We start from the raw sequence: 22033 nt of genomic DNA on the forward strand, positions 1-22033 counted from the left end.
CCGTTTCTATCAGACATCAAGACCGAACATGGACTGTCACCTCTAATTCTGGCCCAGCAGACGATAGACGACTGGTATAGTACATGCAGATATCTATCCCCATTTCCTGACGCCTCGCCAAATAAAGCATGGCATGAGCGAAAAGCCTTGCCCGCCCAAAGAATTCTCATCGATGATCTCGTTAATAAAAAAAAAGACAGCCAAAGAAAACCATGAAATCTCTTTTTGTACTCCAAAACCTCTCGCCAGGGAGAAAAACCTTCATCAGACATTCCCGACTGCTTGGAAACAATTCGCTTTCCTTCTTTCCTCATTGATCTGACATTTCAAGCTTTTGTACATTTCCGTCGTCATGGCCACCGCTGGTCCAAGTGTGGCTCCAGTAGGTAACCGTATAACTGGGCCAGCGATCGGTGGCGAGCAGCAGTTTGCATCTCTCGGAGTTGAATGTCTCCTTGGTGGCCCAGCAGACGTCTCGGAAGGCCTCGCCATCCCGCTCCCACGAGTAGGGGTAAATGTATTGGAAGGGCAGCACCTCGATGGAATGTTTCAATCCCTTGCGCGGATTGAACTGCTTGGCCGTTGGATTCTTGGCCACATGCTTGTCGAGTGCTTCTCCGGCCCATTTGCTCTCGGGCTGGGTGTATTCGTTGATCATGTCGTACAGCTTTCCGGGCCCTGTGATACCCTCGACGTTTTCCATGTCACCACCTTCTTCGCTCATCCTCTTCATGACAGACTCGAGCACGATGAGGAAAAAGGGGTGGCCCGGCGTCGACGCCATCCAGGCATTGGGGATCGAGTTTGAGGAGCCCGTGTCTGTGCCCATTCTGCCGAAGAAGGCTTTTCGGCCGCTCTTCTGCATGTTCTGCGTGGATTGGGGTCGTGGTTTGCCGTGCGAGACAGTCGTCACGTTGTATTCGGCGAAAAGCTGATCAATTGGCTGCAGGCACTCAATGTCCAGATCGGCATAGACTCTACATCATCGGTCAGCCCGGTCCTGCACCCTCGTGTTGTAGTGGATACTCACCCTCCGAACATGTACATGTAGAGGTTTCGCACCAAATCCGCCCGGTAGATGACGCTGGGCAGGCCCAGATATGTCTTCAGCAGCCACGGAAAGTGTGTCCTGACCAACTCTTCATTGTCCTCGTCCGTCCACAGCACCCATTCCCAATCAGGATGTTGCTGCTTGCACATTGAACTCCAGCGTTCAAACTTGGCCGGCAGCTCGGTCGAGGACCAGCTTTGGTGCATCAATTTGGGCATGGATTGCAAGTCGCGCGATATCGGTCTCTTCATCAAATCGACCGGACTCAGATTCTTCGCCTGCTTCTTGTGCGGGTGCTTGAATCCGGATGTAGAAGATTTGTGGCCGGTGCTGCCACTGCTGGAGTCGCCGCTGCTGGCCGCGCCGTAGGGTTGGTAGGACGATCCGGTCATGTAAATGACTGCGAGGGCTGCGAGGACGAGGAATACAATCCATCGAAGCGACCGGCGCGATCCATAGAGCTGTTGTAGCGGGTTCCCGTTTCGAGGCGAGGGGCCCAAATCCATTGTAGGAGAAAGGAGCGACAGAAAGGACAGAAAAGATAGGGAGACCTGGGTTAGAGATAGGCCTCTCGAAGCTGCAGAGGTCAACTAAATGAGCGACAACGAGTTGGCAACATCCGGATGGCAAGACAAAGGAAACAGCGAGCGAGGACAACAACGGCGGTCTCACAAAGGACACATTTTCCCGCCGACTGATGCTGGCGCCCAGCAAGGGAGGAGCAAGAGGAGTCTACCAGGGACGCCGAGAGTTTCTGGCATATCTCAGACCAAAGTCTAATCCTTCCAGAGTCGGACAAGTTCAGGGGCAATTGTGGGCTGGGGGGGTAGCCATGGTATTTCGTTATCTGGTGCGGTCTCGAATCTCGGCCCCCGCGAGCTCTGTGTAGTACTGGGGTGAAGTGGCTTGAGCTGACATGTGTGTCTACCCTACGGAGCACATGGGGTCGAGGTGTACGAGGGACGGAGCGGTAATCTCAGACTGATGTTGATCGTCTGTTACTCTTTGACTTGAGTCGAAAAAGGGAACTAGGGAGGTAAGTGCTGTAATTGAGCTGGGGGATGTTGCGCAACAGAAAGATTCTCTTCCATCCTTGATCCCTGCCTGTGCCTGAGGATCCCTGCGTCAAAGGAGTGTCCGGATTCGCATATCGTCCACGGCCAAGTCTCAAGTCCCCGTCAAGAATGAACTAGACACTCATTCTGCCTAGTTTCTGTTTACCGATCGATCAATGCATCATACATCTAGATTTACACACGCGTCTTGACGCGTCACAGGTCGGAGAGGACAGCCACAGTAGGTACGGAGCAAAAGAATAGAACGTCAATGGCTGGTTCTAAACCAACGGGGTCTCGCGTAGCTATACAAGACAGATCCAAAGTTCTTTTCCTCCCCAACTGATTAGTAGTACCTCGTATCCTCATCCAACTCGTGGCTCTCAAATCAGCCCAAGACGGTCCCAGAGTTCGTAGTGGCGGAAATCAATCGCTATCAAGGGAACCGCGGTGGCTGGTGCGCTTCGACATTGGGTTACACCATGTCCCTAGCCAAGGACGGGGGGTTGCCAACGGCAGGGTACGTTGCCGTGTCTCTGGGGCTCGCACAAACTTCACCAGGTTCAACCAACAATCTTGGTTGGAAACATCTTGTGCGGGATGTTGCTCAAGGCGTATAGCCCAACCGGGTCGCAATTCGACGTCACGCTGACGATTAGGTGTTGCCCCTTCGTTCGACATTCGCCGTTATCCAATTCGAGATCCGAACGCCGGAGACGGTGGCGCGCAGAAGCCGGCCTGTGGTGGCCTTGTGTAGTTCAGAATAAAGGGCAATCACCATAGCATGTCATCCGTGTTCGGGTAGGTTCTCGGGTTCCAGGATTTCAATGTGGCCGACCGCTTTGCCAATCTCCTTGATACTCATTGGTGGCGCAATATCAGGGTACTGGCTGTTAAAGATGGTCTTTCCGTGGAGGAAGTTCGGAATGTTCTGGCGGGTAGGATAGACAAGATGTAGTGAGCTACCTTGCTCGACCACTCTCTCTGAATCTGGACCATATCCGATGTCGCTCCATTTCGCAGTGTTCGCCGTGGGCCGAGATACCCCCACGAGTTGCGGCCATGGTGATACACAAGTGAACTCGTACTCTTTGTTCTTGCAAAGATTGGCCAAGCCCCAGTCGACCGGACTATTGTACGGCACCATGGAGAGATGATATAGAGCTTTCCGTGCGCCTTTTTGGGAGATGGCGTAGGACGCCGTGCAGACTCCTCCTTCCGAATGAAAAACTATTCTCGTTCGATTGTCGCCTCGAGGGCCGCTTTCCCAGTGGCTCATGTCAGGTTGGTCGACATTATCGACACGGGCCTCGGGGGGCTGGACGGTATAGTCATCTGGGATAACGAAGAATCGTCGGTTGTCGTCAGGAAGGACCCAGGTGCCGCAGTGGCCTATCCACAAAATATCCCAGTCATGCCCATACGGAGAATGAGAAAATTCATCCTCGGAAGTATTGGTGATAAATCTCGAGCCTCTGGCGAACTGCACCAGCTGCTCTTTGAGCGAGACGTCCCAATCAGCGTCGTCTTCAAAAATCAAAGCTGTCGAGACCTTTTCATGGACCATTTTTTGGTAAACATTCAGATGTGCGCGCCAACATCCGATGACATTGGAACTTTGGCCCATAGTCTGTACGAGATTTAGCAATTATAAACCTGAGTCCTTATTCTCTAACATACGTGAGGTAGCGCCTTCACAGGAACCTCGTGGCCATAAACCCCATCCACTTGTGTATACGAGATTTCGGAAAAGGCTGCTTGCATTGCAAAAGCATCTTGCTTATCCGTCCTTCCGGGAAGTGATATCATGTATATCTCTTGGAACCCCAGCGTCTCGTTCTGAACCCGATGGGCAAAATCATCTGAGTGAACACGATGGCTAACATCCTCGACACGAGTCGTCGTTCTCGCCGGGGGCTGCGCTAGGGAAGCTTCGAGGATGGTAGGAATCGCATCCGCGGAATCAAAGAGATCTTGCTCGTCGAGGCGGGGAGATCGAAAGGAGCCGTAGAACAGGAGGAAGGCCGTAATGACGAGCCCAACCACCACAAAGTTGAGCCGAGCAGGCGCGGCGAAGAGCATAATGTCCTCACAAGGGGAAGCGAAAGCGAATGACAATGACCGAGAGGCAGAAGACGGTGAACGAGGATAGAGACATAGCCTGAGTGAGACACCAAGCGGAATCAAGAAAGAATGTCACGTCCGAGCGCGTGACGATGTTAATATCGCTGCATAAAACGAGAGTCGCCTCCAGCAGATCCGAGGATGGATAGTGATATGAGTAAGATACAAGGGATGCCCTCAGTCCTCGGTGCGTGGTGAATGGGACTCCATATTACATACCTAGGCGGAGGAATATGGAGGTGTTTGGCTGCACAGCTGCGCCAGCCAAACAGCCCTTGCCGAAGAGGCCAAGAAAGGCTAGCGGGCCAAGAGAGACATCGCCGAAAGCGGCAGGTTCAACGACTGCTCTACCGAGTACCTCGTACGAGGTACAGGGGCACGGGATGGTCACGGAATGGTCAGAGTGTCACTTCTACAGCTGAATGTAAAAGTTGTTCCTTGCCCTGGCTCTCTGCCCCTTTTTCCCACCAGTCCCAATTAATGAAGTGTTTAACTGTTAATCAGGGGCTCCGCGCCTAATGCAGAAGGTCCACCTCCCCAGATCCGCAACAAGTGTCAAGGTGTACAGATCATGGACGGAGTGCCGAGAAAGTGCCTCGTATTGCACCTCTCGCCCTGTCTTGCTGTCCTTTCGCTGTCTACTACGAGGTACTGGTGAAGTGGTGTTCATATACAATATATAAGGGCAGTTATGAGTACAAGCGCCCTACAAACCTAGTCCTTAGGACGCTTCCTCTATGGATATATGCCCAACCAGAAAAGACGAATTGGCGCAGCTCTTCCACCAGCAGCTGCAGATGTCTCTGGTATGAGTGCTGCATGAGACAAAAGGTATAATGTTTGGCTTCACGCGGGTCTTGAATATGTAATCAACATCGTCGGCCACTCCTACAGTGTCTGATGTCAGGATTGCCGCTGCTGATGGCCAGCTCATGATACCACCAGAAGCATTACTAAACGCAAGCTATATATTTAGGGCTTCCGTTGTCATGAATCCGATACGAGGTATTGCTGACTGCATAAAATGCGCACGTGAGGCGCTGTACAGTATTGTACTGAGGAGCTGCCAGTGCCAGCCACCCGTCGTCTTCCATCTGGGTACGAGTTTTACTCCTCGTACTGAGCCCAACGGAATGGAGCTTTACTATCTTCCTGATCTCACGACAAAGATTGAACAGTAAGCGCGGGGAGCCTCTAGGCAGGGGGAATCTCCGCTGGACCTGGCGAGCCTGGACCGGTGTATTCTACCAGCAGCAGGCGAGGCTGCAACCGAACCGGATCATGGTACGAGTTGCAATAGCACAAGGCGTGCCGCCGCCCAAAAAGCTTGAATCCGCCCCCTAACCCGGCATTTCTCCCCTTCCTCCTCTCGTTTTTTTTTTCTGTTACCCCCTGCGTGCTCCTTGTTTCAGGCCGCGTTGCCATCACCCAGTGGAACTTCCAGCCTGTTGCCCACTGATCGATCGCTGTGCGTTCAAGCTACCTAGGTAATTCCATACTGGAGGGTCGAAGCAGCGGACGGGCCCGGATTCGACGCGGGGCGATTCGTTGTCGCCATGTTTCAGCTCAAGCGTCCTAGCCCTCTCCAAGACCTTGGCCGTTGTGCGACAAATTTCATCAGTTCTCGACCTGGCACAAAACGCTGAATGGCGTTACTTGGCCCCAGTGGGCATCCATGACCTGCTCAGGGATTTCGACCATTGCCATGCTAGATGGAGTCCCATTTATCAGCCTACGGAGTAAGCACCTGGAAGCATTGCCCCAAAGTTACATAACGGATTTGCGAAATGAGGAGGGTCAGGTTGGTTCTTGTACTTTTACTAACCTCGAGTCGCACATCCTTTCTCTTTTTATCTTCTTGCACGTCAACCTCTCCTCAAAAGTCCCATCCTTTCCTTGGTCAATTTGTTGAAACTGATATCCTGCCAGCGTTGTTCGTCTTTTGTGCTGTTCTATCTTTTCTGTAGGTGTTGATCACCAGATTTAATATATCTCGACCACCCCGTCCTCGAACCTGGGACAGGCTTCTACTTCTTCACACAACGCGGCTATTCACATTGAGACCGATTTCTAGACATGTCCAACATGGAGGGAAACAAAAATCTCAGATTGGAGGTCACCGACTACGGGTCCTCGACATCGTCCAACAACCCGAACGTGCTCGCTTCACCAGGCCGAGTCGTCAATTTCACACCGCTGGCACTGCGAGCCCCGACTCACACCTCGCTCGACATCGAAGATCTTTTTGTCGGTCCTCGTGACATGAACCATCACTCCAAATGGCCATTCTTCTTGCGTATCCACGGCAGTGTGCTGCCGAAGATGATCCTTCCTCTGGCATTCGTCGCAGGCTGGGCCACGTTGTTCACGTGCATAAACAAGTTTGTCTACGAACTGGTCTTTGACTCCGTCCTCCTCACCATCACCGGTTTCGTGGTCAGTTTGGCGCTGTCCTTTCGGTCGACGACTGCCTATGAAAGATACAGCGAGGGCCGGAAATATTGGGCACAATTGATTGTGACGTCGAGAAACTTGGCAAGAATCATCTGGATACATACCAAAGAGCGCCATGCCAGCGGCGAGGAACAAGGGAAGGCCGACCTGCTAGGTAAATTGACCGCCCTGAACCTCATCAATGCTTTCGCGGTTGCATTGAAGCATCGTCTGCGGTTCGAACCATCGACAGACTATCCGGATCTGCAGCCCCTGATCGGGAATCTTCACACTCTTGCCGGCGAGGCCGACCAGACCAAGCTGCAACCGAAGAAAGTCAGCTCCTGGAAAGCAGCGGGAGAGTACCTGGGCGTGACATTCGCTCACTCGAATCCTCGCAAGCTGATCAAGCGGTCTCATGACAACCTGGGGAATCTTCCGCTCGAAATCCTCAACTACCTGGGTGCGTATCTGGATGAAGTGTGCACCAGCGGCCAACTGTCCCTTCCGATCCACCAGACCAACGCAATGAACAGCATCGTCCAGCTCGCGGATATCCTCACGGGCACGGAACGGGTGCTGAACACGCCAGTCCCCATCGCGTACTCGATCTCTATCTCGCAAATCACCTGGGTCTACATCCTGACCCTCCCTTTTCAGATCTACAGCAAGTTGGGCTGGGTGACGATTTTCGGCGTCGTGCTGGCTGCCTACATCATCCTCGGGCTCGCGGCCATTGGGTATGAGATTGAGAACCCCTTCGGCGTGGACGTCAACGACTTGCCTCTCGACGCATACTGCCGCGAACTGGCGTCCGACATCGACATCCTCACGAGCATGCCCGCCCCGACCACGGAGAACTTCGTCACCACGGCTCAAAACAAGGTCCTCTTCCCGCTGAGCATGAGTGACTACGAACTGTGGAACGACCGCTCCGTAGCGGATATCAGATCTGCGCTGAGAGCCAAGGCCACGACTGCCGCAACGTCCGTCGACTTTGAGCGCGCAAAGGCCCAGTCTGAGAGCACCAAGGAGTCGATGGACACGCGGGCCGCCGCTGGTGCCGAGAAGGAAATCAAAAGCAAGGATATAATGGCAGCCGAAGCGGTGTAAGCAAGCGAGCCAGCTCGGGCCTCATGAACTTAAAGTTGAAGCCGCAGGTTGAAAAATTGTCATGAAATATTTTTGGGAGTCATTTTTCTGCTGCATATTAGCGAAGGTTGGCTTGGGCAAAAAAGCAATCATAACGCAAGCACACTCACACAATATTAGAGAAGGAGACTTAGTATTATTGTCAAAATGGATCGGAAATGGTTAGGCACAAGGTAGTAGAATGTCTTTCTATGAATCCTATGATAGAGAGATTTACATCTCTCTTTTGAATGGATCCCAACAACATGCAACAACCATTTCCAAAAAGTTTTGCCTCTCTGATTTTATTCCCTCGGCCCCTCGTTGATTGTCTGTTTGTTTGTGTTTGTGTGTTGTGTGCAATTCAAGCATCCTTGCTCTTCGCGCCCAACTGGCGAGGCATCTCACCCTTCTCCGCCATCTCGTTGAGGACCTTCTCCGCGGTCTTCATGGCGTCGACGCCGGCGGGCACGCCGCAGTAGGTGGTGGCGTGGATGATTGCCTCGCGGATCTCCTCCTCGGACAGGCCGTTGTTGCGGGCGCCCCGGACGTGGACGGCCAGCTCGGGCGCGCGGTTGAGCGCCATCAGCATGCCGATGTTGAGCAGGCTGCGGTCCCTGCGCGAGAGGCCCGGCCGTGTCCACGCGTACCCCCAGCAGAACTCGGTCACCAGCTCCTGGCCCACGCGCGAGAACTCGGTCGACCCGTTGGCCAAGGCGCGGTCCACGTATGCGTCGCCCACCACGGCCCGGCGGACGTTGAGACCCGCGTTGAAGAGGGCCTCGTGGAAGGGGCGCAGAGACGGGTCGGTGCTGGATGTCGCGGTGATCTTGTCGGAAGACATGTTGATGGGAATGGGTGTTGGGTTTTATATACGGTTTATATCGGTAAAGTCTCGGGCCCTTATGACTCGGGTTGACACGTTCTGTTGTCTCTTTCTATGCCTTTCTCACTCCCTGTATTCCTTTCTCTCTCACTTCTTTTGGCTGGCTGGTTGGCTGTCCGCTCACGTCGAAAATGAAAAGGTTCACAGTGGATGTTCTTCTCTCCTCAACGAGCTGGATCTTGTTGCAAAGCGGAGTGCAGATTGGCCGGCTGATATTGCTTTATTCCCCTCGGTACTGTACTTTCCAAAGAGGACTGACACAAACACACCACCCAACATTCTTATTTGATTTTATCTACATACCCGTGTTACCCCTCCAAGCCCGTTGTTCGACAGCTCCGTAATCGGGAGGGCTCGATGGTTTCTCCAATTTTCTCCAATCCGGTGGATTCCCCCCGAGGTCCATTGTGAGTCCACCCAAGGCTTTTCGTTTCGGAAGAGGGCGAGCAGAAAGGGACAGGGGGACACACAGATGGCAGAGTTGACCACCAGCACGGACCGGTCCAAGGCTGAAGATTGCAGAGTCCCTCTACCTAAACCTGCCTATCCCCTTCCAGTCCCTTCTATGCATTTGATCCGATTTATTAGAGCTTGCTGGCCGTAGCCTCGTCGGCATCCTTTTGCCAATCCTCGTTTCCCCCCAGGTACCGGAACACCACTCTAGAGTCTAGGTCCATGCATCGAGGATCTTTACTGGCACCGTCGTACGTCGCTAGTCCAGCCTCGCCGAGAACATTCCTGGCCCCAACCCGCTTCGCCATTTCCATTGCCAGGGAGAAATCCTTGCGCATCAACTGCACTTTGAATCCGTTGGTGTAGCCTTTCGACGACGGTGCTTCCGGGTACACGCCGGGGACGGGACAGAATCGGTCACAGATGGTGTTCTGCGCTGTCCCTGCGGCGTAGACCTTTGCCAGCACCCGGGGATCGAGACCGGACCGCATGCCCATGTTCATGGCTTCAGAAACGGCGATGGCGATTATCCCGGACAGGTAATTGTTGGATAGTTTGGCTGCAAGGCCTTTCGAGGGCCCACCACAGGGGATCACATCCTTGCCCATCAGTTGCAAAAGACGGGTGACCTGGGGCAAGTTCGCGTCGGCCCCATCACATCCGAGAAAGAAGGCTATCGTGCCCTTCTGCGCCCCTACCACGCCCCCACTGACCGGCGCATCATAGAAGGACGTCGTGGGGAATTTCTGGTTGACATAGTCCTTGACCGCCAGACTGCTGGCTGTGTCAATCGTCGAACAGTCGATCAGCAGCTTCCCAGAGACGTCACTTGAGCAGATGGTGTCAGGGCCTCCTTCCATGTATACCGAGCGGACATGTTTTCCTTCCGGGAGCATGGTAAGGACCACGTCCTGTCACGGTGTCAGCACACACTGTCCAGACGAGGAGAGGAATGATGGAGCAGCCATTACCGATTTATCGGCCACCTCCTTGACGCCGGAGCATTTTGTCACTCTGTTCGGGTAGTCATTGTGCAGGTGTTCCATACTTGATGTGTTGATGTCATAGGCGTATATATGGACGTTGTCGGGCAGTTTCGCAGCAAGGTGACCGGCCATGGGAAGCCCCATGGCCCCTAATCCTACGAACCCAAGGCCTGAAATCTTGGACAAGTCCATGGTTAGTCTGTGGTGGACGGCCTCCGGCTTCTGGTAGAAGCGTAAATCCGAGGCTCGAGAAATTGTAATCGAGACAACCTTCTCATTCAAACAAGAGATGGCCGGCGACTCAGTAAATGTTTTGGAAATGCAGAAACTGTGAGCGTCGATCCCCGATATGTGTCTAGAGTCGATTCCACTGCCACTCGGCGAATGATTAACTCGCGAATGAAATCCATTTGCACGTTGGAAGGTTAGACAGAAGCAGGAAATTGGGGTAAATCCCAGCCCGACCGCCAGCGTCATGCCCCTTTCCGATGGTTTGGAGAAGGGGGAAGTGCAGAAGACGAGAGGGGCACCACCCACATATCCCTTCTAGAATATTGCTGTTTCAAGAGCAGCCTGCTTCCCAATGAGATATTTCTCGGCAAGAGTACCGAATGCCGGCTTTCTCTTCTGCTGATACCGAGTACTTTGTGCAGTGTAATGAGTCCAACTCAGAGAAGTCAAGGATGACCAAAGGGGCAACCCGAGTGGCCAGCCTTGCCAGCCTCGTTAGTCAGCCTTGCGAGGCTGGGTGAATTCTTCACCCAATGAGAATCCTCGAATCTCATTCCTAGAATAGCAACTAATCCAGTGCACTCTACCTCGTACCTGTGGGATATTCTGTCTGCGAGTTCGCTTATCCATGTCAGCGCCTTTTTCCAGCTGGAGCAGCTAGAACTCGGCTGACGTAACGACCGCAGCTTTCTTATAACGTGCAGAGGCAACGTCGTACCACCAGGAGCAAGATCCAGCCAAGCGGTTGCTGCTGACATGCTGGACTGCGGGAGAATTCTCCGCGAACCACGCCATATCAGTCTAACCACATTCATAGCGCGGACTGTTCCTGCCGCACAGGACTAACAAGCACCTAATCCTGCTTCAGCGGGTAAGTAGGAGTATATGGTGGTGGAACTGTAGCTATTGCAGCTTACGCTCCTCCATGACGTTCTTTTCGTCAAGGTCAGTCTCATTTTCTGGTATCCAGTGCGGAATGCTCTTTATGACCCGCGGAAACGTGGGCACATCAATGTTCGAGGCCCCCGGCAAATTGTTTCATGTTCAAATCGTCGATTGGGTCTCTTTACCCGCCACTTAGCCGTTCTTACATGATCTCAAGAGGGCGAATCACCTCGCTGACAGCAGATGGCGTCCTATGGAGCACGCGTATTTTCCTCCTCGACAGGCGTCCTCCTCAATGATCCTGCAGAACCAATCCATCCTCCTCTAACGGAGCCTGCCGAGATAACCTTCATAAGCCCGGAGGCCCAAATTCCATCGGAGATAGGAGATGACCTCGCTCTTCATGTTGCTCGAAACAAGTCTTGCCAGCATCGCCACCGACAAATGAACAGAATACGACCCCTTCTTCGTCAATAGGCCCAAGGCTCCACGCTCTCTCCCAGCTTTCAACTAAATGCTGATACTCTAATTACCGGGATCCTCAGCCCCACAGGAATCTACCACTAACTGCAATACGTTTGTGGCGCAGGGCTTCCCAGTCATGTTTTCTGTAATTCTTACCTATCTGGGCTACGTTTATTACCAAATCGCCGCCACAACTCTTTTCTCTCGCCGCGCGGGCCGATTGCTGGCACGCTATTACCTCGATCTCTGGCCGCCAACAAAGGTTTAGCCCAGTACACCAAGGGCCAGACGGTCGACAGGGAACTCGTAGAAAAAGTACCCTCTGGGTTAGCGGAGTGATCGTCATCATCAGTGGATATCCGACTTCCTCGACGGTTCGAACGGACCCTGGTTCAACTAAGTCCAGCTCGGTTTGAGAGTGTTGCATCACCAAGCACAGCAACCCATCGCTGCCACCTCCACTTGCGCCAGAAATGGGCCACCAGGGCCCTTTATCAGAAGTTTGGCCCAGGTGTCTGACAGTCAGCAGCATGGCAATATCCACTCATGTATTCGGATATCATGATATAAAGATACTGGTCTCCCTCAACGTCTACAACGGCCTCTTACGTCCGCTCCGCTTCAGGTCTCCCTTATTGCCTCACCAGGATCCATAGGTGCTGCAATCTGAGAAATCATGGCAGTCTTCTCAGTGGTAGAACTCCTGGCCGTTCTCGCGGCGGTAAATGTGGTCTATGTGAGCACCGTTGTGCCCTTTCTCTGCACGCCTATTCTCCCTTCTAACACGCTGTATAGTTCATTGGCCTCTCAATCTATCGACTTTATTTCCATCCTCTAGCCAAATATCCCGGGCCTTTACTGTGGAAATTGACACAATGGCCCGAGGCAAGATCCGCTTGGTCGGGAAGAAGACATCTGGATCTGCATCTGCTGCACGAGAAATATGGTAAGTCGCCAATCTAACGCCAGCTGTCTTGTGTTAGAAGAGCAAGACATTGACCTACTATCTGGGCAGGCGACATCGTACGCATTGCTCCTGAAAAACTTTCCTTCCGGACTGCTCAGGCACTCTACGACATTTACACAGATCGAAAAACCAACATGGTCAAGACCGGCTGGACTCATACCGGCGAGATGATCAACCCAGGTATCACGACGCACGTCCTTTCCGACCGCAAGCTCCACGCCGCCCGAAGGAAACTGCTCAACAATGCCTTCTCGGAACGGGCAATGAACACCCTGGACAAATACATGCTCGAACGGATCCGGGACTGGTGTGCCTATCTCGCTCAAGGGACTGAGAACAGGGAGAAGTCTGCCGGTAAAGCATGGGGCAAAGAACGCGACATGGGTCTGTGGTCTACTTTGCTCACCGTTGATGTCCTGGGTGAACTCTGCTTTGGCGCCAGCTTCGGTGCCATGAAGGCAGGGTCGTGCTATATCATGGACCTTCTTCTTGCGAGCTCTCGGTTCCAGCAACAAGTATGTCTCCTCCCTCCATCCCTCCCCGCGAGACGCAAATGTCTCGCAAACCTTCCATTAGACAAGGAGACAAAATACTCACGTCTTCGTCTTTGCAGGTCTCTTTCGTGCCAATTCGCGAATTCCTCTTCCCTTTCATGAGGCCCAAACCACTTAGCACCATTGGGCGTATTATCGGGTCCCAGACCGCTATCGACAAAGTGAAGTACCGACAGGACGTCGGCGTCTTCGTGGAGAAACGCTTCGCGCTGGAGAAAGCCGACGCCGAGAAATCGGAAGAGGACAAACGCAAGGACTTCTTCTACTATCTCCTGCATGCCACGGATCCTCAGACGGGCGACAAGTTCCTGCCCAAGGACCTGGTAGGCGAGGCCGCACTGCTGGTTGGGGCGGGCAGCGACACGAGCTCGACAGCCATGTCGGCCATGTTTTTCTACCTTTTGCGAAACGAGCGGGCGCTGCAGAAGTTGCAAGACGAAGTCCGCTCTGCATTCGCCGACGTTGAGGAGATCAAGTACTCTGCTAAGCTGACGAACTTGCCGTACCTGCGCGCGTGCATCGACGAGGCGATGCGCATGTCGCCGCCCGTGCCGGGCCTGCTTGACCGGCTTGTCCTGCCCGGCGGCGCGGACGTCGACGGCCACCACATCCCCGCCGGCACCACGGTGGGCGTGCCCATCTACGCGATCCACCACAACGAGACGTACTTCCCCAAGTCGTTCGAGTACATCCCCGAGCGGTGGATCGCGGGCGACGAGTCGTCGCGCGTCGCCGGCTTCCTCGTCACGCCCACGTCCGTGGAGGTCGCAAAGGGCGCGTTCCATGCCTTCTCGTCGGGTCCCCGCGGCTGCGTCGGTAAGAACATGGCCTACATGGAACTGCTCACCGCGGTGGGCCGCGTCATGTACCTGTTCGACGTCCGCCTGAAGCAGGGCGATCGCACGGGCGAGGGCGGTTTGGAGCGCGGAGAGCAAGGCAGGGAGAGGACGGGCGAGTATCAGTTGACGGACTGGTTGATCAGTGATCGCGAGGGGCCCGTCGTCCAGTTCAAGCCGAGGGAGGGTGTTGTGGTTTGATCGATCCTTCTCCCTCTCCGTCTTACTCTGTCCGCGTCACCGTGTGTCAGCGTGTGTCTATGTCCACGCCTCTCCCCTTAGGAAGCAGCGTTTACTCAGCGGGCGGGTGGGCGGATGCTCAAGATTCCTCTTTTTCCTCCTTTTTATCCAGCTAGAGTAGGAGTTTCTCCCCCAATCTGCTGCTATTTTTTTTTTTATAGCGCAACGGCGTGCATATGGCCATGGGTGCATTGTATCCAATCTAATGAACTATATACGGTAGATACCTGGAGAGATATCTGAGATGACTATGCTATGCCGGGCCGGTTCAGGAGCACGACAGAGAGGCGGAGCAGTCGATAGATAGATACATTGGAGATAGAGAGATGCTCATCCAGGCAGGCATGGGGATAAGAATATGATGCGCAATGAATCAAAGGGAACCAGTCAACCATCGGAACAGACTACACAAGTCAGTTGCCATTTCTTTGCGTAATACCACACCGTTTGAGGTATTTGGACTATTCTCAGACCCTATTCCGGCTATGTCCCTAGCAAGGCAGCCAACGCAGTAAGGAAAGGATGTGGACAAAGAAGTATATCTCACTATGGAATGCGCGATGCGGCTGCGGAAGGGACGCTAATTAGCTGGTTCTACGTAGCCACAATGATTCGACCAACAGGGTACAAAGGGCTGCGTTCCCGGGCCCGGGCACTGGTCCAATCATGGCAAGTCGTACCCAATGGGCGTTCAATGTGATCCAGATATTATACTTCGTATAAGAAAGCTCCAGGACCATTAAGACGCGTGCATATGTGCTCTATTGGAAGGCCCAAGGGAGAGAGCTGACAATAAACATTCCAGTGTGGACTCGTGAAAGCGTGGGTGAGGCCATAAGGTCTTCCAGAGCGTCGCATCATATGTCAGGAGCCAGCCGCAACATGTCGTATCCATTAGGAAATCGAATAGATAGACTGCCAGCGCAAACCAGACTGATGTAGGGCCCAACGGCCGTAAGGGGCTTTTGCTTTCCGCCCCTCCCAGGCACGCTTCTGTACTGACCGTTTCGATCTCAACGGAAAGAAACACCTAGCTAGGGTGCATCGAAGTGGAGTGCTGACATTGCTTGCAGGGAAAGCTGCATCCCTTGTTGGAGGTGATTGCAGCCGCCCTAGTGCTATATTCAAAACAAAAAGCGTTGAGAGTGAATGTTGGGTTTGTCCATCCAGGCAGGCACAGGAATTCCTTTGTTATCGTATTCTCGGACTCCTGACTTGGTACAGACATTGCCCATTTCAGGCTCTCCACAATTTCTTAGGCGTGCTGAAGGGAGCGTCAGCAACTCTGGGAGATGCGCATGAAGTGGTCCTTGTCTCTTCTTGTGCATCCGGGCTGCGTGCCTGTCAGCACACCTGCGCGTCCAATTCGGATTCGTGGTCGGAGCCGCCCTGTTGCGTTGTGAAGATAGAAGTGACAATGTTTTATGCCCCGTGGAGGTGTAGGTGTACGTGGTTGGTAGAGTTCCCGAACCTTTCAACACGAGAGAGGTGATGGTCAGACTCGCGCTCCTTCAGATTCCTTTGCCCTTGACAGGCAGGATGAAGAGTGCTGATACCAATACGTCCTCGACGTCGCACCTCGCCCTTCTCGTTGTCTTTCTTTCACCCCTTCCCTCACCCCGGTTCTCAGACGACCTTAACGCTCTCCACCTCGTCCTCTACCACGGTCTTGATCCACTTCATAAAATAACTCACGTCTTTCGAAATCATACTCGGCAAACTCATCTTCTGCATCCACATGGGCAAATTGCCCTTTGCGTCGCTCGCGGTGGCCATGATCCATTCCACCTCATCCCAGGTTTTTCCCACATTGGCATTTCCCTTTTTCCGCCGGACGATCTCTACGGCGGCATAAACGCCCAGCACGACGGATTTTCGTTGTTGCGAGGTCTTGCCTTCGCGGGTGTTGCGGCCCGAGGAATAGATGGCGTCATGAACGCTCGTGCCCAAGGTAACGGGAACAGTGACGGCGAGGAATTCATCCACGCCTCTACTCGCTGTGACGACCAGGACGGGAAAGCAGCGGGGACTTGTCGGCGGCGGAGTGGCGTGGCACATTTCATAGATCGCCATGGTCACGCACGAATATTTCTGACCATTTTTTCCCACAATCTTCTCCTGAGATTCGAGACTTTTGACCTCCTCGTTCCACGTGCACACGCAGTGCGCGTCATACAGAGTGGGTGTAAAATCTTCTTCGTGTTTGGAATGATTGTCGCGCAGTCCGAAGATGAACTCTTTCCAACTAGCGTTTCCTGGGGTAGAAGCATCTTTCGACGACACGTCCCTGTGAATCGATTTGCGGGCACACCAATGTTCGCCTCCGCTAAGAACTCTGGGCGGCGGCTTGCTTCGCCCAGGCCTGGTGTAAGTCTCGCCATGTCCAGAGGCCCTCCCCGATTGCCCTCCGTTCGCGGTAGCAGGTGTATTCTTGGATGCCCCCCAATCAACAATCTCTTCCAACTCTCTGGCCGCGACCGAGTAGGTAAGCGCCTCGACCTTGGCCTCACTAGGTGGCGCAGACCTGACGGAGTGATGTTTGAAGTTGGCAGAGAAGCTGGCTGGCGAAAGGAAATCCACGCCGTCGTCGACTAGAGTCAGCAGGAAGGGGAGGAGCTGTGGGCGGACGCTGTCCGCGCAAGGGAGAGACGAATGTGCTGGGAGCTCGCCCAGTTGCAGGGGGGCAAGACGGATGAGGTTGCTTTGGGTGGTGTTGGTAGCCATTCTCAGGGAGGTGTCAGCCCGCAGTCAAGGTGCGTGGCCTTGCGAGTTCATGACAGTCGAAGGCTTGGGGTCTGAAATATCATGAGCACTGAGGTGGAATTGTGAAGTGGTTCAAGCAAAGACTGATGATCTTCATATTGTCGTTCATCCAACTGGCGACATCACCCTGAAGGCGGGCGGCGTGACTTCGCTGAAACGCCGCAGCGCCGTTTCACATTTGGATCATCGTCGTCATCAAGGCGCCCGACTAGGGTGCCTTCCCCAAATCTGCGTACAACGAGTCATGCAAGGCTGAGGATCCACCCCAGCAAAATGATGCCCGGTATCAAATGCTCAACGCATTGCCATCTAGAACGCTACTCTCCCAGTTCAAGGCGCATTTTGCCTCGCATTGTAAACATACACTAATCAACCCATAATATCTCATGTCGTAATAATGTTGCTCATTTTCATACCTTTTTTGGAGGGCTGGGCTCCGGCTCATCAGCCGCCTCAACCCGGACCAGAATCTCCTCCAAAAAGCCCTCCAGGAACTCCGTTACTCCACCCCCCATACCGACAGGAAATTCCTCGTCGCACTTTTGGATCTCGTGAAACACACCCGCCACTTTGGCCGCAAGTCTGCGAACCTTTTCGTGCGTTTGAGCTCGCTGCTGGTGCATTTCTGCCACCACGGAGGAGCTCAACTTGCTTGTTCGACCCAGCTCTTTCAACATGTAGGTTCGACGGTGCATTGCCGCTTCAAGAGCCGGGATCAGGACCGAGTTTAGGGCAGTGAGCTCCTGATTAGGGTCTGGCCCAGGTGGATATGCAGGAGTGCCGCTTGGGCCGGGCGTTGGTGATTGCGATACATTTGTTTTTGTCGTGAGTGGCGGCAGTGGTTGCTGGTTGGCAATCGATGCAGGACCTACGGGTAGTGGTTTGGAGAGCAAAGATGAGGAGGATGGAAGAGGTTGTTGGCTGACAGGTCTCGAAGATGCAGATGGCTGGGACTTCTGGACCGGTTCACCGCGTCCTGGCTTTCCCTTGAAAGGCGGGATTTCTGGGATAACCATGTGTGGCTTCTTGCCTGGAGGAGTCTGGCCCTGAGATGGCAGCGACTTCGGACTATTCTCGGTGTCGATCTTTAGGAACCCCATATCTTTGATCAGTTGAGCCTGAAATGCTTTGTTATATTCATTTGACCCAGGACTATCTTTGTGGGGTTGCAAAGGGGGGTTTTCGGTCGCTACACGAGCAGCTGGTGTCTTTGGAGTAGCGAAAGGGACAGAAACAGCGAACGGAGCCCGATTCTCCCCAGGGGCTGAAGCTGCCGCTTTCACAGGAGATGACGGTGGTTGCACCTTTGCCGGCGTCGGGAACGCACCTCTGACTGGCGATTTCTGAGGGGATGACGGGATTTTGACAGTCTCGTCCCAGTCTGAGGTGCTCTTCATGGGGCCGGCGGGATCTGCAGAAGCCCTTGCATTGGTGGCGGAGTCGTTCATCGGGCGAAGTCCTGGTCCACGGCTGCCAACAGGTCGCACAGTACCAAAGTCCCACAAGTCCTCATCCTCTGGTCGATGGGTTGCTGGTCTTACGGGTTCTTCGTCTTCTTCCTCGTCATCTGAGGTGCGACTGCCGCGCGTTGCCATGTATCTTTCGTTCCTCTCAATGAGCTCGGTCAGGTAGGTCGTCTTCTTCGCTTTCTTCACAAACGGGTGCTTGAGCAGCTCTTTAGCAGAGGGCCGTTCTTTAGGATCTCGGCGGAGGCAGAGCTCGACAAAGTCCTTGAATGTTCGAGAGAAATTTCCTTGCAATGTTGGGGGAGGGTTTTTCGGTATCAGGAAAAGAACCTTCATGGGGTGGATGTCTGCGTAGGGTGGTTCTCCTTGGGCCAATTCGATCGCAGTAATACCCAGAGACCAGATATCCGCTTTGTGATCATAACCAGATTGCTTGATAACTTCGGGCGCCATCCAGAATGGAGTACCGACAAAAGTATTCTTCTTGGTCATGGTGGCCGAGAGTTGTCCTGACACCCCGAAATCGGCGAGTTTGACCTGTCCGTTCTGGCCCAGAAGCACGTTGGCGGCTTTGATGTCTCGGTGCAACTTCTTGTCAGAATGCAAGTAGTCCAGCCCCATGAGCAGTTCTCGAATGATGATGCAGATGTAGTCTTCGTGGATCAGGCCGGGCCTCATCAAGTCTGAGCAACTGCCGCCCGAGCAGAATTCCATTATAATCCATAGGTCGGAGCCTTTAAGATATGAGCCATGGTATTTTGTCACGTAGGGGGACTGCAGCTCGGAAAGGATGGATATCTCTTGTATGATGTCTTCGACTTCGTCTTCAGCATTTTCCACGTCTATGACTTTGATGGCCACGGCTTGTCCGGTGCGCTTGTCCACTCCTTTGTATACTTTTCCGAAGCTGCCCCCTCCAATACAATTTTGTTTGGTATAGAGTTCCTCAGGGTCCATTTTTATCTTCTGTTCTCACAGGGTCGAAGACAAGGGTAAGCGGTGTGGAATTGTGTTGATCCCGATGGCGCACTCTTCGAGTAGTACAGGTCACTGTGTGAAAGTAGAATACGGAGATTCCAGGTGGGCGAATGGCTCGTAGAGCCGACCAAGCTGGAGGAGCGAAGCTGCAATCAAAAGACGCGCGATGGCTCCCGTAAATGCCGGCGCAGTCTCAAGTCTCGAGCGAAGATGCACTGTCAATTCCTCAGTGCGCATTGGGCAGGTGCTACTGTTGACGTGCGTCTCCCTTCGTTACGGCTCCTTGATCCTCGTCGTTAGGGTGCGTGACATCGTCGCTCATATTAATTCATAAGAAAGTGTCCAGTCACCTGCATGAAGTGAGGAGTGCTGGTGGTGAAGATGAAACGCCTCGACGATTAGCATGTTTACGGCCTTCCCTTCTCGGTGAGCCCATACCGACTCCCATTGGCTGTACTCAAGACTAGTGAAGATGGGCTGATCCAAAGATCTTGGTCTCAATTCATCCTACAGATGCAAAGTACAAGCTCGACGACTTCGTTCCCAAGCACATCCATGGACCGGGATCCATACCAAAAGTCAGGTCGGTGGTATCATCGAGAAGAAGTAACGCCTTGCAATGCCTATCTTCTGCCGAGTCCACCGGCCGCATCATTACTCCACGAATTCCACCATAACCGTTCCGTTTTTCAGACCGGCGCCTTCAATCGACTCGTGCCTGACGTCCATGAGATTTTTGCCCATGGCCACGAGTTCAAATGCCATTCCTTCCTTGCCCTCAAGTGGTTCCGCCTTTAGATACTCATAAATCCGTTGCACAGGATCCTGTTCGGCAAATCGTCGAACAATTCGACCGCCAGGATGTCTGATTTGTACTCGGGTCACGCCTGGTCCGGCAGGGGGCTCTCTGTGAGGGCGGTCGGATGGGATCTGTGCAAACGCAGTCGACTCTGCTGATGCTTCTTCTGCGCCATTCTGATCCACATCCATTGCATCGGCAATTGCTGGCACCTCATTTCCCCGGAGATCCCCAACGCTCCGTGTGAGATCATCAGGATCTTCTGCCGGGGCCGCTTTGCGCTCTACACTCTGGGTAGCCAGACTAGCCTGCAACGCCCGCTCAAGCATCTCCTCCTCGGTGAGTTGGTCAATAGGTTTCTCCTTTTTGGCTTCAGATTTGCGTTTAGCCACAGGATTCCGGACGTTGTTCTCGAGGCTGTACCGGTCCAGGAATTCGTGCAGTTGCATTAGAAATTCGGGTGCTGGGGGCACCTTCCGCGCCCAAAGTTTGATCTGTTCGCCCGTTCGGGGGTCGACAATAGCGACATGCGGGTATTCGTCCTGATTCTCGTACTTCGGGAAGTAGTACTGAATGTATTGCAATGCTCTGGGGTCGTTCCTGTTGTATTGTAGAAAGACGAAATTCTCCTTGACCGTTTCCACAATGCCTTCGTTCTTCCACAGATCGCGGTTCAATGCCTGACAGTCAAAGATTGAAGGGTCCTGAATGTCTACCAGTAGCCACTTCTTGTGTTCTTTACCCTCGTCTCTTGCGCCATCCCAGTTTCCCTTGTACATCAAGTCCCATGGAGGTTGAAAGAGTCTAGCGAGACGATTTGACCTCGCAGAGGCTTCTGATGCCCCTCCGGTGGACTCTGCAAGGACGTCCGAGAGAGTACTACCGATGCCCACATCTTGGTCCCAAATTGAAGTTGGCTGGTGTTGATTAAAAATGCCCGCACGTGCTACTCCGGGATTAGTCACATACTGAGCCCCCAAGATGCCAAAGGCACTGACCTTGCTCTCTCCTTCTTTCAATGACTCGCATTCGTTCTTCTATGGCTGAGGCATATGCAGGACCTGCCATGGGCAAGGCGGCTGCTCCTGGTCCCACCAAAGTCTCGGCCTGTCGGGCAATAGGAGCCCGTACGACATTGTCCATGGCGCCTTCGCCGTACATCTCATTTTGCAATCGCCGTGCCATAGCCTCATCATCCTCATAATCAGCGCCTCGTGCAGGTGGAGAAGCAGTGTCTCTGTGTGATGTTTTGCGGAAACCAGTGATTTCCGGATCATTGTCATCCGAGATATTGTCGTCGTCATCGGCGTCGATGGGGTTCAGACGTCCGCCAGGCATACGGGAGTCGGAGGGGGGAGGAGGACGCGAGGAAGCGGCTGCTAGGTCGGCGCCACCATTTTCAAAGAATAACTGTACAGCTTGATTTGGATCGCCGTCTGCAAGTTGTACGTACTGCGAGGCCAGTTCTGGGGTTGTCCCACATACGGAGACAACAGTGGCGATCGCTTCATCCATGGCGAGGGGGAGGATACAGTTCTTGGGAGGGAGATCGGTTGATTATTTGGACTGGTGATGTAGTTAAACGACCCCTAGGAGAGTCTTCAAGGAGAGGTGGTAATCATGAAGGAATTGAAGTGGGATTATTGCAAAAGACAATGAAGAAACAAATCGTAAGAGGTGGAAGATGCCATGTGTCAAACAGTAAACTGGCAGTCACTGCAGTCGCTGGT

General features: G+C 53.4%; 9 protein-coding genes across 9 annotated transcripts; 2 read left to right on the forward strand and 7 right to left on the reverse strand.

Moving 5' to 3' along the window:
• Nucleotides 1-310: 310 nt before the first annotated feature.
• On the reverse strand, nt 311-1557 carry Z519_00196 (uncharacterized protein; the record flags this gene model as incomplete). Its single annotated transcript, XM_016757955.1, has 2 exons — nt 311-977; nt 1031-1557. 2 exons carry the CDS (start codon nt 1555-1557, stop codon nt 311-313), a joined length of 1194 nt encoding a protein of 397 aa, XP_016625204.1.
• Nucleotides 1558-2893: 1336 nt separating this feature from the next.
• On the reverse strand, nt 2894-4188 carry Z519_00197 (uncharacterized protein; the record flags this gene model as incomplete). Its single annotated transcript, XM_016757956.1, has 2 exons — nt 2894-3736; nt 3787-4188. 2 exons carry the CDS (start codon nt 4186-4188, stop codon nt 2894-2896), a joined length of 1245 nt encoding a protein of 414 aa, XP_016625205.1.
• A 2127-nt stretch (nt 4189-6315) lies between these two features.
• Z519_00198 (uncharacterized protein) lies at nt 6316-7776 on the forward strand (the record flags this gene model as incomplete). Its single annotated transcript, XM_016757957.1, has 1 exon — nt 6316-7776. The coding sequence occupies one exon, from the start codon at nt 6316-6318 to the stop codon at nt 7774-7776; it is 1461 nt and encodes a 486-aa protein (XP_016625206.1).
• Nucleotides 7777-8158: 382 nt separating this feature from the next.
• Nucleotides 8159-8638, reverse strand: Z519_00199 (uncharacterized protein; the record flags this gene model as incomplete). The annotated part of the gene is made up of 1 exon (XM_016757958.1): nt 8159-8638. One exon carries the CDS (start codon nt 8636-8638, stop codon nt 8159-8161), a length of 480 nt encoding a protein of 159 aa, XP_016625207.1.
• A 626-nt stretch (nt 8639-9264) lies between these two features.
• Z519_00200 (uncharacterized protein) lies at nt 9265-10311 on the reverse strand (the record flags this gene model as incomplete). Its single annotated transcript, XM_016757959.1, has 2 exons — nt 9265-10044; nt 10105-10311. The coding sequence occupies 2 exons, from the start codon at nt 10309-10311 to the stop codon at nt 9265-9267; spliced, it is 987 nt and encodes a 328-aa protein (XP_016625208.1).
• Nucleotides 10312-12376: 2065 nt separating this feature from the next.
• Nucleotides 12377-14258, forward strand: Z519_00201 (uncharacterized protein; the record flags this gene model as incomplete). The annotated part of the gene is made up of 4 exons (XM_016757960.1): nt 12377-12436; nt 12496-12646; nt 12716-13182; nt 13281-14258. The coding sequence occupies 4 exons, from the start codon at nt 12377-12379 to the stop codon at nt 14256-14258; spliced, it is 1656 nt and encodes a 551-aa protein (XP_016625209.1).
• Nucleotides 14259-15923: 1665 nt separating this feature from the next.
• Nucleotides 15924-17021, reverse strand: Z519_00202 (uncharacterized protein; the record flags this gene model as incomplete). The annotated part of the gene is made up of 1 exon (XM_016757961.1): nt 15924-17021. One exon carries the CDS (start codon nt 17019-17021, stop codon nt 15924-15926), a length of 1098 nt encoding a protein of 365 aa, XP_016625210.1.
• A 449-nt stretch (nt 17022-17470) lies between these two features.
• On the reverse strand, nt 17471-19483 carry Z519_00203 (uncharacterized protein; the record flags this gene model as incomplete). The annotated part of the gene is made up of 1 exon (XM_016757962.1): nt 17471-19483. One exon carries the CDS (start codon nt 19481-19483, stop codon nt 17471-17473), a length of 2013 nt encoding a protein of 670 aa, XP_016625211.1.
• Nucleotides 19484-20158: 675 nt separating this feature from the next.
• On the reverse strand, nt 20159-21818 carry Z519_00204 (uncharacterized protein; the record flags this gene model as incomplete). Its single annotated transcript, XM_016757963.1, has 2 exons — nt 20159-21249; nt 21302-21818. The coding sequence occupies 2 exons, from the start codon at nt 21816-21818 to the stop codon at nt 20159-20161; spliced, it is 1608 nt and encodes a 535-aa protein (XP_016625212.1).
• Between the last annotated feature and the right edge of the window lie 215 nt (nt 21819-22033).

The sequence above is a fragment of the Cladophialophora bantiana genome (genome assembly GCF_000835475.1).
Source record: "Cladophialophora bantiana CBS 173.52 unplaced genomic scaffold supercont1.1, whole genome shotgun sequence".
NCBI lineage: Eukaryota > Fungi > Ascomycota > Eurotiomycetes > Chaetothyriales > Herpotrichiellaceae > Cladophialophora > Cladophialophora bantiana.